This window comes from Loxodonta africana, chromosome 10 (genome assembly GCF_030014295.1).
Source record: "Loxodonta africana isolate mLoxAfr1 chromosome 10, mLoxAfr1.hap2, whole genome shotgun sequence".
NCBI classification, from domain to species: Eukaryota; Metazoa; Chordata; class Mammalia; order Proboscidea; family Elephantidae; genus Loxodonta; species Loxodonta africana.
The window spans coordinates 33,950,174-33,965,207 of record NC_087351.1 but is presented as its reverse complement, the minus strand read 5'-3'; the positions used below and the strand labels follow the sequence as shown (position 1 = coordinate 33,965,207).

Genomic DNA, 15,034 nt, shown 5'->3' with positions numbered 1-15,034 from the left:
AGCAGCAGTGGGCAATGATAGGCCTCAAAGGCTACAAAGCAAGGGTGAGGCTGCAGGGACCAGAGCAGGCTAGTGGGAGCAGCTTTCCTGAACTCACCCCTTCAGGCCCTCGGGCCGCTCTGGGCTCCTCTACCCCTGGCCACCATGGGGCAGGGGCCTGGTAGCAGCTACCCTCTCCCTCCACATCCCCAGAGGCCTGCAGGGCTGGGAGGAAGAGCTGTGCAGAAAGAGCACAGGCTCTGGAGTGGAAGGCCTGGATTCAAGCCTCATGTCTGCCACCTACTGTGTGATCCTGGACAAGTCTCATAATCCTGTGAACCTGTTTCCTCATCTGTAAAGTGAGGATAATCATTTTACCTCAGAGGGTTATCAGGAGAACTGAAGTCAGCAAAGGAGTAATCACTATATAGTCATGATGGGGAAGGGGGACATGCAGGTGAGCAGACGTGAGGAGAAGCCCACTCCCACCCAAGGGGTCTCCATTCCTGAACCGCCCCCTGCCCTTCCCAGCCTAGGTCTCACGCTCATCTGGAGCACCATCCCTACCTGACTCTGAGAGGGTCACACATAGATCCAGCCTCCAGTGGTGGAACATCAAGGCTGACAAGAGTTTGGCAGCACTGGCCACACTGGGAAACCTGGGCAGTTGACCCTCCCTCCCCACCCCCACATCTGCCACCCACCTCATCAAGGACAAAGACTCAAGTGGAAGGAAAGAAGAGAGCCTGGGGATGGGATGGAGAAAAGCAGAAGAAAGAATGGCAAGAAAAGAGGGTCTAGCACCTAGCACAGTGTTTAGCGTGAAGTAGGTGCGAAGTGTTTACCGAAAAAAGGACTTGATGCTGGGAAGAAGGCTGGACCAATCTATTGGGCATCCATAGAAAGGTGTTGGACAAAGTCATCAATAGCTCTGGGAAGCAGAAAGGGATGTATATTTGGAACAAATGAAGCCAACCACCTGCAAGGGCCTGAGCCAGATGCTGTGATGCTGTGCCTAGGGGGTTCTCCCTCTGCAGAGCCATCCTCCCACCCACTCCCTGGGCCTAGGTGGCCCTCCCCCAAGTCCTGCCACTTCTCACAGCCTCTCCGTCTCTGCCGGCATCCTGGAGTCTGGTGCTGCCTCCCGTGGCCCACGCAGAGAGTTCTCCACCTGGCCCAGCTCTGTGGAGAGTGGCAGGCTCAGGATGGCGCCTTACCGGCCTCCTCTCCCTCCTTCGAGGGCTCTTGCAGCTCCGTGTACAGCACACAGGCATCCTCACGAGACACGTACTCCCATCCACTCTCCCGCACGTGGAAAAGGTCCACAGAACCCCCAGAATAGGCATCACGGCGGGTGGCATGGGCCACTGCACAGCGAGCCAGAGTGTAGGCTTCCTGGGTGGTCATGTCATAGCGGTAGCCTCGGTCTAGCACACCATAGGCATATGGAGATCCAGAGCCCACCGAGAAGATGTCCCCCTGCAGGCGAGTGCCGTCGCTGTAGACGTAGAAGAGGGCAGGGCCTGAGCGGTCCCAACCACACAGGGCAGTGGCCACACATAGATCCAGCCCACGGTAGCGGGACATCATGGCTGACAAGAGTTTGGCAGCGCTAGCCACACTGGGCAGTTGACCCTCCCTCAGTGCCCGCAGCCGCAGCTCCCGCTGTAGCACCCGGTACCAAGTGACGCAGTCGGCAGAGGTGCCAGAGGTGGTGCCCAGGTGGTGCTGGTGCACAGGAATGACTTTGCGTGAGGCTGGACAAGCCATGTAGTTGTTACAGGAAGAGCGCGTGTCAGCTGCAGCAATGACTCCATGACAGAAACGGAAGGCCAGGGTGGTGGTGCCATGGGCCAGCTTGGGGCCATGGATCTGCAGGAAGGTTTGAGGATCGCAGCCCGGTGGCATGGCCCAGCCACCAGCCTGAGGCAGGTGAGGTGATAGTCCTTGGGTATCAAGGGCCTGCCAGTTGCACACATCCTGCAGAGCCATCCTTGGGGCAGAATGAACGTTGGAAGCAGCAGAACAGGGATTGCAGGCCAGGGTCAGGAGGGGGAAGAGGGACGCTAGGGAGAAGCTGAACTGCAGCCAGAACCAGTGAGGAAGGCATGTGATCTGACGCTTCACTTCCTTCTAGCCCCACGTCAGGCTTTGGGACTGGCTGATGGAGCATCCCCTCCTTTTCAGAGGGCTGCTGAGGGGATGGCAGGATGAGGCCAGTAGAGTCTCCAACACTGGGAAGATGCTGCCCCATCAATCAAACCTTCACCTTCTGCTGCCCATGACATATCTGAGAGTCACCCTGGGAGTCACCTGCCTGTCATCCTCCAACTACCTGAAGTAGGGTGGGGACACAAATGGAAGGAGGAGAGCTGGGTTCCTTTTGATTTTCCTGTGCAGGGCATTGGACATACATATAAGACCCTGCCCCTGCCCTGAGAGAACTCTAAGCCAAGGAAGAGGTAAAGGCCACTCAGTGCTCAGATGTCATCAGAACAGAGTGCTGTGGACCTATGAAAGCAAAAGACCTTGATGTTGTGTACTGTCTTCAGAGGTGTGGGACCAGGGATCTCTGAGGCTCAGCTCACACTTTCAACTCAAGATCAAGATGGGGAATGAGAAATGGACAGAGACAAGGACAAAAGAGAAAAGAGCAAGAGAGCTTTGGATGGGGGGACAGGGGAAAAAGAGACCCAAACATCTTCCAGAAAGGCAGGTTACTGAGGGGTGAGGGTGAAGGGAAACAAGAACCTGGAACTTTCCTTCTTTTCTGCTTTGGGGATGAATCTGTCCTTCCATCTGCATACAAAGATGGCATTCTTGACAGTTCTTTGGTGAGATAGCTTCTCTGACTTGTGTTCAAGGCCTGGAGGATCCAACGGCCCTTTTTCTCCTGGTTCTCCTTCTGCCCAGTAGTTCACCATTACAAGAGAGCTGGTTTGTAGTCCCAGGGCAAAAGACTAACCAGGACACTTGAGATGCCAGGGTTGAGGTTGGTGGATCCTGACAGGTGGCCCTTTGGAAAATTGAGGTAGACTGGGGCAGAGTGACAGACTGTAACTACTTTTAACACATATGGAGTATGCTTTAGTAAAAATTTCAGCTCAAGGGGATGTTGTCAGAATGGGTTTATTCAAAGAACCAGACCCACATACAAAGGAAAAAGCCTGGGCCCTCCAGACATCATGATCACAGTTTCCTGCAGACTCAGTACTAAGGACATGTCATAGGAAGACTCAGGGAAACCAGGAGAGCATGCTAAGATCCCACAAGTCCTTTTCCCTTCTTTTGGGTAGGACCACATGTGAAACTCACTGAAGAGATAAGAATATCCTCTCTTTTTAAAGACCCTTCTGAAGACTAAATCTTAGACTCTTCATATAAGGATGAATTGCTGCTGCCCTCCTCATGTCAGGCCACTGTCAAGTCAGATCTGGACAGTGAAATGGCCTCCTAATTGACCACTCTCCAGCCTCTCTACCTCTAACCTCTGTTCCACACTGGCATATTTTCCTAAGGTACCACTTGAATCCTGTTTTTCCTCTGCTAAGAAACCTTCTAATAAACCCGGGTGGCATAACGGATAAGTGCTACGGCTGCTAACCAAAGGGTCGGCAGTTCAAATCTGCCAGGCGCTCCTTGGAAACTCTATGGGGCAGTTCTACTCTGTCCTACAGGGTCGCTACGAGTCAGAATCAATTCAATGGCACTGGATTTGGTTTTTGTTTTTGTTTTTTTGGTAAGACACCTTCAAAGCATTGCAAGATCAAATCCAAACCAACGACTCCACCCCAGCCTGGCGTTTAAGGCTCACTATTGTCCTGGCAGGCAAATCTGCTGTAAAAGACCTCTTTAAAGTGTTAAAAAGCAAAGATGTCACCTTGAAGACTAAGGTGCTCCTGATCTAAACCATGGTGTTTTCAACCGCCTCATATGCATGCAAAAGTTGGAGAATGAATAAGGAAGACCGAAAAAGAATTGATGCCTTTGAATTGTGTTGGAGAAGAATATTGAATATACCATGGACTGCCAAAAGAAAGAACAAATCTGTCTTGGAAGAAGTACAACTAGAATGCTCCTTAGAAGAAAGGATGGCGAGACTCTGTCTCACATACTTTGGACATGTTATCAGGAGGGACCAGTCCCTGGAGAAAGACATCATGCTTGGTAAAGTAGAGGGTCAGGGTAAGAGAGGAAGACCTTCAACAAGATGGACTGACATAGTGGCTACAGCAATGGGTTCAAGCATAACGACGATTGTGAAGACAGTGTAGGGCTGGGCAGTGTTCTATTGTATATACGGTCGCTATGAGTCAGAACCAACTTGACAGCACCTCACAACAACACAGCATAGTCCTGGTAGAAGCCCTGGTGGCATAGTGGTTAAGAGCTCGGCTACTAACCAATAGGTCAGCAGTTCAAATCCACCAGCCATTCCTTGGAAACCCTATGGGGCAGTAGCACTCTGTCCTATAGGGTCGCTATGAGTCAGAATCAACTTGATGGCACCTAACAACAACATAGTCCTGGTGGTGCAGTGGTTAAGAGCTTGGCTGTTAACCAAAAAGTTGGCAGTTCAAACCCACCAGCTGCTCCTTGGGAACCCAACAGGGCAGTTCTACTCTCTCCAATAGGGTTACTCTGAGTTGCAATCGACTGGACCACAATGGGTTTGGTGTTTTTGTTTTTTTTTCTCATAGTCCTGGTAAGGAGCCCTGGTGGTGCAGCAGTTAAAGCAATCAACTGCAAACTGAAATGTTGGCAGTTTGAAACCACCAGTGGCTCTGAGGGAGAAAGTTATGGCAGTTTGCTTCTGTAGAGATTTACAGCCTCGGAAACCCTATGGGGTCACTCTGAGTCAGAATCAACTTGACGGCAGTGGGTTTTTTTGTTTTTGTTTTGTTTTGTTATAGTCCTAGTGGACCAGTGGTTAAGAGTTTGGCTGCTAACCAAAAGGTCGGCAGCCTCTCCTTGGAAACTCTGTGAGGCATTTCTACTCTGTCCTATAAGGTCACTGTGAGTTGGAATCAACTCAATGGCAATGGGTTTGGTTTGTTATAGTCCCACAGGAGGAACCCTGGTGGTGCAGTGGTTAAAGCGCTTGGCTGTTAACCAAACGTTGGCGGTTCAAACTCCCCAGCCACTCCAGGGGAGAAAGCTGTGACAGTCTGCTTGTGTAAAGATTTACAACCTTGGAAACCCTATACGGCAATTCTACTCTGTCCTATACAATTGTTATGAGTCAGAATTGACTCCATAGCAGTGGGTTTGGTTGATCTGGATAATCCCACAGCAACTGAAAATGGTCCAATCCAAATCCACCCACCATGACCTCTTTTCACTCTATTCCTAACACATCTCCCACCTCCCCTTCACCTACTTGAATCCTATCTTTCAAAGTCTGGATTAAGTCATATCTATTCTGAAAAGCCTTCCCAGATATGGGCTGAAACAGAAGAGACTACGGGTTTGAGGAGTGTGAGACCCAAGTGGTATTTAGGGAAGTGAATCCAGAATTCCTTGGCAAAGCCTTCCTGAACCACCCCCTCACCTCAATTTATATTAACCTCCTCTCCTACCTCTGAACTCCAACACTTATTATTTTTCATCTCTCATTTGTGAGTAGGGACCTTGGATCAGAGAACTAATATAAGGCAAGTTGGTGGCCCAGAAAACTGGTTAGAAGAACATTTCTGTAATTCAGGAGTGATGGTGGTGTTAGCTGCAGTGAAAAGGAATGTGAGAAATGCTACAGAGGAAGAATTAGCAGGACTTGGCAACTTACTGGATGTGGGCAAAAGGAAAGGAAGTTGTCAATGATGGCCAAGGCTTCAAGCCTCAATGCAGGGGAACATTGTTATCATTCTTTCATTTATTCATTGGTAAACATGTAATAAGCAAATAATGGGGTACAGAAACCGTAATAGTGAAATACCTGTCTTTAAAAGCTTATAATCCAGTTGTTGTTGTTGTGTGCCCTCAAGTCAATTCCGACTCATAGCCACCCTAAAGTACAGAGTAGAGCTGCTCCACAGGGTTTCCTAGGCTGTAGTCTTTACAGCAGCAGATCACCAGGACTTTTCTCCCACTAAGGGGAGAGTAAGTTTGAACTGCTGACCTTTTGGTTATTATCCACACTTCTAATCAAGTAAAATGTGAAAAGTGCCTTGAGAGGTACAAATACTATTGATGGCAGAGTGAAAGAACCGGTGAGAGAAGTCAGAAGACAGAGTGGTTGGATTGCAGGGGAGATTGCAGAAGCATGACCACACGTTGGTTGGGTTTTTTTTTTTTTTTTTGGCCATTGAGTCAGTTCTGACTCATGGTGATCCTGTGTGTGTCAGAATAGAACTCTGCCCTATAGGGTTTTCAATGGCCGATTTTTTTCAGATGTAGATCACCAGGCCTTCCTTCCAAGGCACCTCTGAATGGACTTGAAAAATCAACCTTTTTATTAGCAGCCAAGCATGTTAACTGTTTGCACCACCCAGGGAATCCTGCAGAATAATACCAAAAACCCACTGCCGTCGAGTCGATTCTGACTCAGAGCGACTCTATAAGACAGAGTGGAGCTGCCCCATAGAGTTTCCAAGGAGCACCTGGCAGATTCAAACTGTGGACCTTTTGATTAGCAGCTGTAGCACTTACCCACTACACCACCAGGGTTTCCCTTGCAGAATAATAAGCCCTCAATAAACAGAAGCCCTCTGCATTTCCCACATCAGCCAAGTGTGAGACACAGATGAAGATCTTCTGTTTCATTACATTCTGATGGTTGGGTTTGGAAAGGGTTGCCAAATTTCAATATTAAAATACAGCACACGCAGGCAGAGTCGCAGAGTCGCTGGAGAAAGGGAGGGAGGCGGGATGGGCATCGGAGGAAAGTGGAACTTTAGATTTGATGGATGTTGTCACTGTAATCCAACAAGAAAGGCCAAACACTGACTTCATAGAACCAGTAAGACAGGAGGCAACATTTCATACATATGCCCACTTCCTTGCTCCATTATGATTCCCAAATGTTGAAAAATGAAGATGGGTAGAAGGAAGGAGAGGCAATGAAATACCGCACATTCCTGCATAAAGAACTTGTCTTAGCAAGCTAGAGAGCCTCTTGGTACATGTTATGGAGTCTCAGAATTCTCCTCCAGGCTCTATGATGGTAGATTACTATTGACTCAATTACTCAGTTGCTGAATTGGGAATCTAGTTTGTGGATTAACTGGGTCCTTTGGTTTTCGTTCTTCAGTCTTCTGTCGGTCTTTTGGGCAACTTATTGCTTATTAGAATTCCCCCCAGAGGGTGGGAGTAAAGAGAATATCGAATCTTAAAAATCAGTTACTGTTAAAAACGTGGGGGTTGTGGGGTGGCGACTAATGCTATCAAGCAAAACGTATTAGCACTTACCGGAGGTTTTATTTTATTGCGCGTTTACCACAAATTACTGTGGTTTAACTAATTTCATAAGAAAATGACTTCAGAGAAAAATCCTTATTTTAACCAGCATTAGAAAAAAAAAAAATTAGAGCTGCCCTTAAAATAGCAACCTCAGTCGCGTTAATAGAGTGTTGAAGCAGCCGAGACGTGACGTGTTTGCTTGGACATGGGAGGGGTGGTGGCGCGATTTGAAGCTAAAACTTCTGAACCGATTTTTAACCAGTCACGCCCTTCTCAAAAATGGCCGGCCTCACCTTCCTCGTTCAACAAGTACGTTTCCAATCACCTCCTGTGAATTTGGGGTTAATCTGATCCAGTACTACTTCTACAACCAAAGTCAAGACGGCGGCCACATCCTTTTAGAATTTAAGGGTAGTGAAAGCCTTTCCCCCCCACCACCCACCCAGTTAAATTTGTCCCGTGCGTCCGGCACTTGTGTTTCGAGGCGTGGCTGCCAGGAGTCAAAATGGCTCCGCAACGAAATAAATACAATAGGACGTGAAGCTGCAACGACGAGGCGTTGCCCCGCCGCTCTTTCCTAGGCGTCAGTTCCTTTTGCCATCACTAGACATGGCGTTGGCCAGCGTGTTGCAGAGCCCGCTATCGGTGAACCAGCAGGGGTTTTTCGGACTCGGGGGTCGCGCGGATCTGCTGGACCTGGGTCCAGGGAGTTCCAGTGATGGACTGAGTCTGGCCGCGCCCAAATGGGGTGTCCCCGAGGAGCCAGGAATTGAAATGCTTCATGGAACCACCACACTGGCCTTCAAGGTGGGGATCCAGCCGCCTCGCTGAAGTAAATCCCGAGCGCCCGCGGGGCGCGGTCACGAAATCCCGGGAGGGGTTCGGTCCTCTCGTCCCGAACTCGGCTCCGGTCCTCTCGTCCCGAACCCGGCTCCGGCCATTCGTTTGTCTCATTGCGCCGTGAGGCCTCTGTCCCCGCTCCGGCCGGGGAGGGGTTGGTGGGATTGGGGGTAAGTGAAGGAGGGAGTCGGAGGCTGCTGGATCTGTTTCCTAGACGACCCCAGGTTTCTCCTGTCTAGAAGCTCTTAGCCGAGAAAGGAGAGGCTGCAGCAGCAAAAGAATATTGGAAGAGGGAAGAGTGTTTTGACTATTCACTAGAGGCGTTGGTACCTGGGCGGTCCCTCTGGACTATGCTGCGTCTTAAGCGGGAAGTTTGGTGAAGCCAGGGGAGCCATGGAATAGGAGCCAGACAGTGGGGGTTCCTGGCCCAGCTCTGCAAAACTAGATCTAGGAACTTGGGCAAGTCATTCGACCTCATTGAATCCGTTTTCTCATCTATAAAACGAAGACAATACTGGTTATGCCCAATCGGGATTGATGAGACGCTCAAAGTAACGTTAATATTTGGAAAAGTATGTTGTGAAGTATGGAACCCTAGTGGTGAAGTGATCAAGAGCTCAGGTTGCTAACCAAAAGATCGGCAGTTCGAATCCACCAGCCACTTCTTGGAAACCCCGTGGGGCAGTTCTACTCTGTCCTATAGGGTCGCTATGAGTTGGAATCGATTAGATGGCACACGACAACATTGTGAAGTATAAAATATCTGATAAAGAGATGTGCTGGGTTTGCATTGATGCAAAAAGGAGTGTCAGAGAGATGTTATTATGGTCTGATGTGGCCTGCTTTGTGTTTTCCTCTGATCCTAACAGTTTCGCCATGGAGTCATCGTTGCAGTGGACTCCCGGGCCACAGCGGGTGCCTACATTGCCTCCCAGACTGTGAAGAAGGTGATCGAGATCAACCCCTACCTGCTGGGCACCATGGCTGGAGGTGCAGCAGATTGTAGTTTCTGGGAGAGGCTGTTGGCTCGGCAGTGTCGAATCTATGAACTTCGAAACAAGGAGCGCATCTCGGTAGCGGCTGCCTCCAAGCTGCTTGCCAACATGGTGTATCAGTATAAAGGCATGGGGCTGTCCATGGGCACCATGATCTGTGGCTGGGATAAGAGAGGCCCTGGTGAGTTAAACTGCAGTCACATGATCCTTTGGCTGCCACTACAGAGAAAGAGCCGTTGAATGAAAGGGCTTTGTGCCAGTGTTTGAGAATCCGTTGTTCAGGGAAGACACAGTAGTGTAGGAAACAGCATGAAGTTAGACCAGGTGTGTCACTGACTATCTCTGTGACCTTAGGCAGGTTGCTTATTCATTCAGCCTCTGTTTCTTCATCTGTTATCTTGGTTAAGTGAGGTAATAAATGTAAAGGATCTAGCTCATAATGTTTCCCTCTATCATCTCCCATAAAATGATAAGAGCTATTAAAAAATCCAAACCCATTGCCATGGAGTCGATTCCGACTCATAGCGAACCTATAGGACAGAGAAGAACTGCCCTATAGGATTTTCAAGGAGCGCCTGGTGGATTCAAACTGCCAGGCATTTAGTTAGCACTTACACCTCTTAACCACTATGCCACTAGAGTTTCCAATAAAAAGTTGTATTTGAGAATTGGATGGTAGGTGTAAACTCTAGCCAGTGCTGTCCAGTAGAAGTATGTAATTTAAATTTTTCTAATGGATACATTAAAATGTGAAAAGGAACAAGCAAAATTAATTTCAATAATTTACTTAATCCAAAATATTACCGTTTCAACATGTGGCACTAGCCTCATTTCAAATGCTCAATACGTGTGGCTAGTGGCTACTTTATTGGATGGTGAAGCTCTAGTATATAATAGCCGCTCAAAAGTTAGTCATTCCTCTCCCTTTTTTCTTCAGTCTTTGGCCTAAAAGGAGCCTTTGGGGCTCACCTCTCTCTGTCCTTACCTGATATAATCACCCTAGGACCTGTTCTGTCATGTCTGAAAAGAAATTCCTTAGCCTAGTTTCCTTTCCAGTATTTAAAAAGCTTGTCAGGAGGTTTCACCTTGTATCCAGTGTTGGTTCCTCATCAGCCAATTTTGAAAGTCCCTTTAGGCAAAGTGGAGTGTAGCTAGTCACTTTTTTTCCCCTCCTATATACTTGAAAATAGTTATTCTTTCCTTTTCTTGTTTTTGTCTCATTTATTTACCTGCGTACTGAATGCCCAGTTATCCTGTAGAATGCCTATAGGACACCTACCACTTTTTCACATGCTTTGGAGTAGGACAGGGAGAGATGTAGAAAGGGTCAGTTCATTACTCAATAGAGGATGAATGAAGGATTAAAAAGTGGATGTGAGAGAGAAGCTTGTTGTTACTTTGGGAAATGGACACACTTTTCTCTTTGAAAGGTGTGAAAGAACAGTTCTGTACGTCTTACCTGGTCCAGGGAAGCATTTTGGAAATGTCACTTTGAAAAATGCAAACCAATATGGCCTTAGCTGTTGGGTTTGTTCCAGGTGACAGAAGCAATGTAAGAGAGCATGGAGAAGCCAGAGCATAACCTAATTTGTGCCTTCTTCAAGAAGCCTTCCTGACAACGCCATCCCATTCAGTATGAGTCAGCCCCTTGCCTCAGGAAGCTGACTGAGAGAGGATCACAGATACATAGACTACTTAATTCAAGGCTGAATTAGATAAATACCATTTTAAGAAGAACCAATAAAATGCTGAAGGAATCTTGAGGAGGGACTACATCTGACTGGAGGAATTGAGAAGATTTCATGAATAGTTGGTAGTTATCCTTGGAAGGAACCCCGGGTGGTGTGGTGGTTAAGTGCTACAGCTGCTAACCAAAAAGCCCAAAAGGTCGGCAGTTCAAATCTGCCAGGTGCTCCTTGGAAACTTTGTGGGGCAGTTCTACTCTGTCCTATAGGGTTGCTATGAGTTGGAATCAGTTCCATGGCAGTGGGTTTGGGTTTTTTTGGATCCTGGGCAAAATAGAAGGAAACAATGAGCACGGGGAGGGAAGGACGAAGTATCAGGGCTTGAGGGGAGTAACTGGAAGTGCAGTTTAATTGGAACTAAGGGTGTATAAAGGGAAGTAGGGAGCCATAAAGCCAGAAAGGTAAATTGGAACCAGACGGTGAGCTGTCTAGGCAAGGTGGTGGCAGTGGGATTGAGAAGGGGATAGAGAAAGAATTGGGGTAGACTTGAGAATCATCCAAACCTGAAAACATAAGGGCAGTGGTTCTCAACCTGGCTTGCATTAGAATCACCTGAAAACCTTAAAAAAACACTTCTATGCTTGTTCCTCACCCCAAACGAATTGAAGCACCACCTGGGTTAAGGCCTAGGCAAGCTTCCTCAGGTGATTCTGATGCACAATGAGGATTGAGAGCCACTGAAATAGGAGAAAGATCGGTGATGCCCTTGGCAGAATTCGAGAATATGGAAGGAAGTGCGGGTTGGTGGGGCACTAGAAAGTTGAAAGGTAACTGAGAACCAGTAAAGTGTTTGAAGACAGGATTCAGATTTGGGAATTTTGGACTCGAACTTGGTGACAAGAGCATCCAGTTGGAGGGGCTCAGCAGGAAGTTGGAACCGATAAAAAATTTATTAACTCCTTTTTCTGAATTAGTCTACACAAGAGGTCGGTAGACTTTTTCACAGAGAGACAAACAGTAAATATTTTAGGTTTGCAGGCCATATGGCCTTTGTCAAACTACTTAATTCTGCATAAAAGCAGCCATAAGTAATATGTAAATGAATGGGTGTGGCTGTGATCCAATAAAACTTTATTTACAAAATCAGGCAGTTGGCCTGGGCTAATCCCTGGTTTGTATACCAGTGCTGTCAGATAGAAATATAAACTTGTTGCTGTCAAGTCAATTCTGACTCATAGCAAGCCGGTAGGACAGGATAGAACTGCCCCATAGGTTTCCAAGGCTGTAATCGTTATGGAAGCTGACCGCCACATCTTCCTCTCGAGTTCGAACTGCCAGTCTTTTGGTTAGCAGCCACGTGCTTAACCGTTGCGCCACCAAGGCTCCTTCAGTAGAAACATAATGGGAACCATACATGTAATTTTAAATTTTATAGTAGCCACGTTTTAAAAAGTAAAAAAAGGAGAAAGTTCATTTTTTGTGTTGACATTTTTATTATTTATTTATTGTTTATTTCTTTATTGTACTTTAAGTGAAAGTTTACAGTTTGAGTAAGTTTCTCATACAAAGACTTATACACACGTGGTTATATGACCCTAGTTGCCCTCCCTATAATGTGAGAGCAAGCACACTCAGGAGGAAGTTAATTTTGATAATTAACCCAGTGTGTCCAAAATATTGTCATTTCACCAGTAGTACTAGCTTCATTTCAAATGCTTGGTAGCCCCATGTGGCTGGTGGCTACCGTATTAGACAATGCAGGTCTTTGCAATATGATTCAGAACTCTAGGCTTTGTTGTTACACCGTCTGATGGATGTCTTGTCCCAGATCATCTAAACTCTTTGAGGGCTAGGATTATGTTTTAAAAATTTTCCCACAGTGCTTGAAACCTAAGTTGTTCAGATTATCCTTGGTTTTTGGTCTGCAGAGAAGACAGGCAAGGCAGTTACTTTAAGGTGAGATGGGGTGGTTTGTTGTAGAATCCTGGAATCTTAATATTCAATTTGATTCCTCCAGCTTTTTTTTAAATAATTTTATGATAGTTCTTTGTTCCGGTATTTCTGTTGGTGTCCCCTGAGTTATAAGAGGGTTGGAGAACTGCTACTACCTGGGAGAAGAGAGTGGTCATTTTACCCTGCTAACTTTCTTTTACTTTCCAGGCCTCTACTATGTGGACAGTGAAGGGAACCGGATCTCAGGGGCCACCTTCTCTGTAGGTTCGGGCTCTGTGTATGCCTATGGGGTCATGGATAGGGGCTACTCCTATGACCTGGAAGTGGAACAAGCCTATGATCTCGCCCGCCGAGCCATCTACCAAGCCACCTACAGAGATGCCTACTCAGGAGGTGTGGTCAACCTCTACCATGTCCGGGAGGATGGCTGGATCCGAGTCTCCAGTGACAATGTAGCAGATCTACATGACAAGTATAGTAGCCCTGCCCCCTGAGGGAGAGTGGATATGGCCTCTTGCATTTCTTTGGGTGACTGTCATTGGTAGTAGGAGCACAGCACCCCATTCTATAATGGAGGGGTCCCTAATTGTATTGATCCTTTTTTTTAGCTCATGTACATTGACCTCTGTGTGTTACCAGTTGTTAATGAGCTGCTGCAGAGGAAACTATTTGTTTTACTTTCTTCACTGTTAATATTACACTACTCAACCTCAGCCTGGGTTGTGTCTTTTGTCCACATTGTCCCTCCTCCAAACACTTTACAGTCAAATAAGCCAGGACAGTGGGAGGGAAGTGACTGTAATTACAGGAAACAGTGGTGTGAAGACATTGTCTAGTGAATACATTAACATTCCCACTCATGAAGCTAATAACAAAAGAAAAGGAGAGAGGGTGGGGGGAGGGAGCGACTTCCCAATTCCGTTTGCAAAGAGATGAAAAGTTGATGAGGTGGAAAGACTCTCGCAGAGCCTTACCAGGCAGGGCTGAGAAGGAAAAAGCTCCCACCCTATGGTGGGGGAGGGGAGACTGTTCCTACATGCAGAGCAAAAGGTAAAGAGGGTAAAGCTGAAATCTTAAACCAGTTGAGAAGGGAAGGCTTGGGCCCTGGAAAAAGAGGACAAAGGGGTGAATGTGAAAGAAATAGTAACCCCAAGCTTAGTGACCCTAGTCCTTTTGGTCCTGTAGTGTGTGTGTGTATATGTGTGGGTTGGCTGGGGTGGTGGTGGGCACTTAGCCTCATGGGCAGGAAGCAGCACAGAGTTGTCACTGGAATGTGGGTGGGAAGGAGGCCCTGCTGAGAGCAGAGATGGCTGATTTATTACACCCAGCACTGAGGGGGTTCCCAAGCTATGGTGGCAGCAGATGGCAAGGCCTTCTGTTAAAGAGAATACATAGGGTAGACGGAGGAGGTTGATGGAGAAACCTTTTAAAATGGGAGAGGAGGGCATAAACAGTATAGCCCTGTGTTTAGGTAGAAAGAAGGAAGAAAGTGGTAGGTGAGGGTGCCCACCCACTGTCATGTTTTGAGACTGAAGGGTGGGTAGGGGACATTCATAGAACTAGAGGGGCTAAGGCCTCACCTTCCCTGGACTTCGGGTACCTTCTTGCACCTTCCCCTCCCCCTCAGCCTTGTGCAGTCTCTATGATTGATGAGGGCTGTCGGCCAGAAACTGATCGAGGCTTGTTAATTGCATTTGTCAAATGCAGGGAAATTGAGAATTAGTGAGACCGGAGAAGAGAGTTTGGAAAACAAATGACTCTGGAGCCTCAGGAGATTCATTTTGCTGTAACGTGCCTCAGGAGCCTGGAGTCGGAGCTGCTAGCAGGGACCCCAAAGTATCTGCAGTTAAACCAGGCAGGAGCCATGGTACATCTTCCTTCTGCTGCGTAAACCCTCAGCAAATGGTTAGCTGCGTGAGAGGCACAGGAATAGTCAGTCATCTTTGTCTCACACAGGACATTGCTTTGCAGATCTTTCTAAGAATTGGAAAACTTAGAAATCCCAACACCTGAGTGAAATCACATCAGAGGTTGAAGCAGAATTGGCGGGGGCCGGGGGGGAGGTCCAGAGCTTTAACCATTGAGTGCCCCTCTGAAGTCACTCCCTACAGCATCCCCCGCCACACACATATACATTCTCCCTGGTACTTCCTTAGAACCCCAAGGAACACAATTTGAAAACCA

The 15,034-nt window shown here is 47.4% G+C and overlaps 2 protein-coding genes across 2 annotated transcripts; one reads left to right on the top strand and one right to left on the bottom strand.

Annotated features, from left to right (window-relative positions):
- Positions 1 to 944: 944 nt before the first annotated feature.
- On the bottom strand, positions 945 to 2,981 carry PSMB11 (proteasome subunit beta 11). Its single transcript, XM_023540075.2, has one exon. The coding sequence runs from the start codon at positions 1,969 to 1,971 to the stop codon at positions 1,180 to 1,182; it is 792 nt and encodes a 263-aa protein (XP_023395843.2). The 5' UTR covers positions 1,972 to 2,981; the 3' UTR covers positions 945 to 1,179.
- A 4,972-nt stretch (positions 2,982 to 7,953) lies between these two features.
- On the top strand, positions 7,954 to 13,563 carry PSMB5 (proteasome 20S subunit beta 5). Its single transcript, XM_003420984.4, has 3 exons — positions 7,954 to 8,184; positions 9,087 to 9,393; positions 13,058 to 13,563. The coding sequence occupies exons 1-3, from the start codon at positions 7,987 to 7,989 to the stop codon at positions 13,342 to 13,344; spliced, it is 792 nt and encodes a 263-aa protein (XP_003421032.1). The 5' UTR covers positions 7,954 to 7,986; the 3' UTR covers positions 13,345 to 13,563.
- The last annotated feature ends 1,471 nt before the right edge of the window (positions 13,564 to 15,034 follow it).

Excerpts from the sequence above, each read along its gene's own strand:
- PSMB11 (XM_023540075.2), bottom strand. The coding sequence starts at position 1,971 with ATGGCTCTGCAGGATGTGTGCAACTGGCAGGCCCTTGATACCCAAGGA.
- PSMB5 (XM_003420984.4), top strand. The coding sequence starts at position 7,987 with ATGGCGTTGGCCAGCGTGTTGCAGAGCCCGCTATCGGTGAACCAGCAG. Across the intron at positions 8,185-9,086 it reads CCACCACACTGGCCTTCAAG|TTTCGCCATGGAGTCATCGT; the intron begins GTGGGGATCCAG and ends TGATCCTAACAG. Across the intron at positions 9,394-13,057 it reads CTGGGATAAGAGAGGCCCTG|GCCTCTACTATGTGGACAGT; the intron begins GTGAGTTAAACT and ends TTTACTTTCCAG.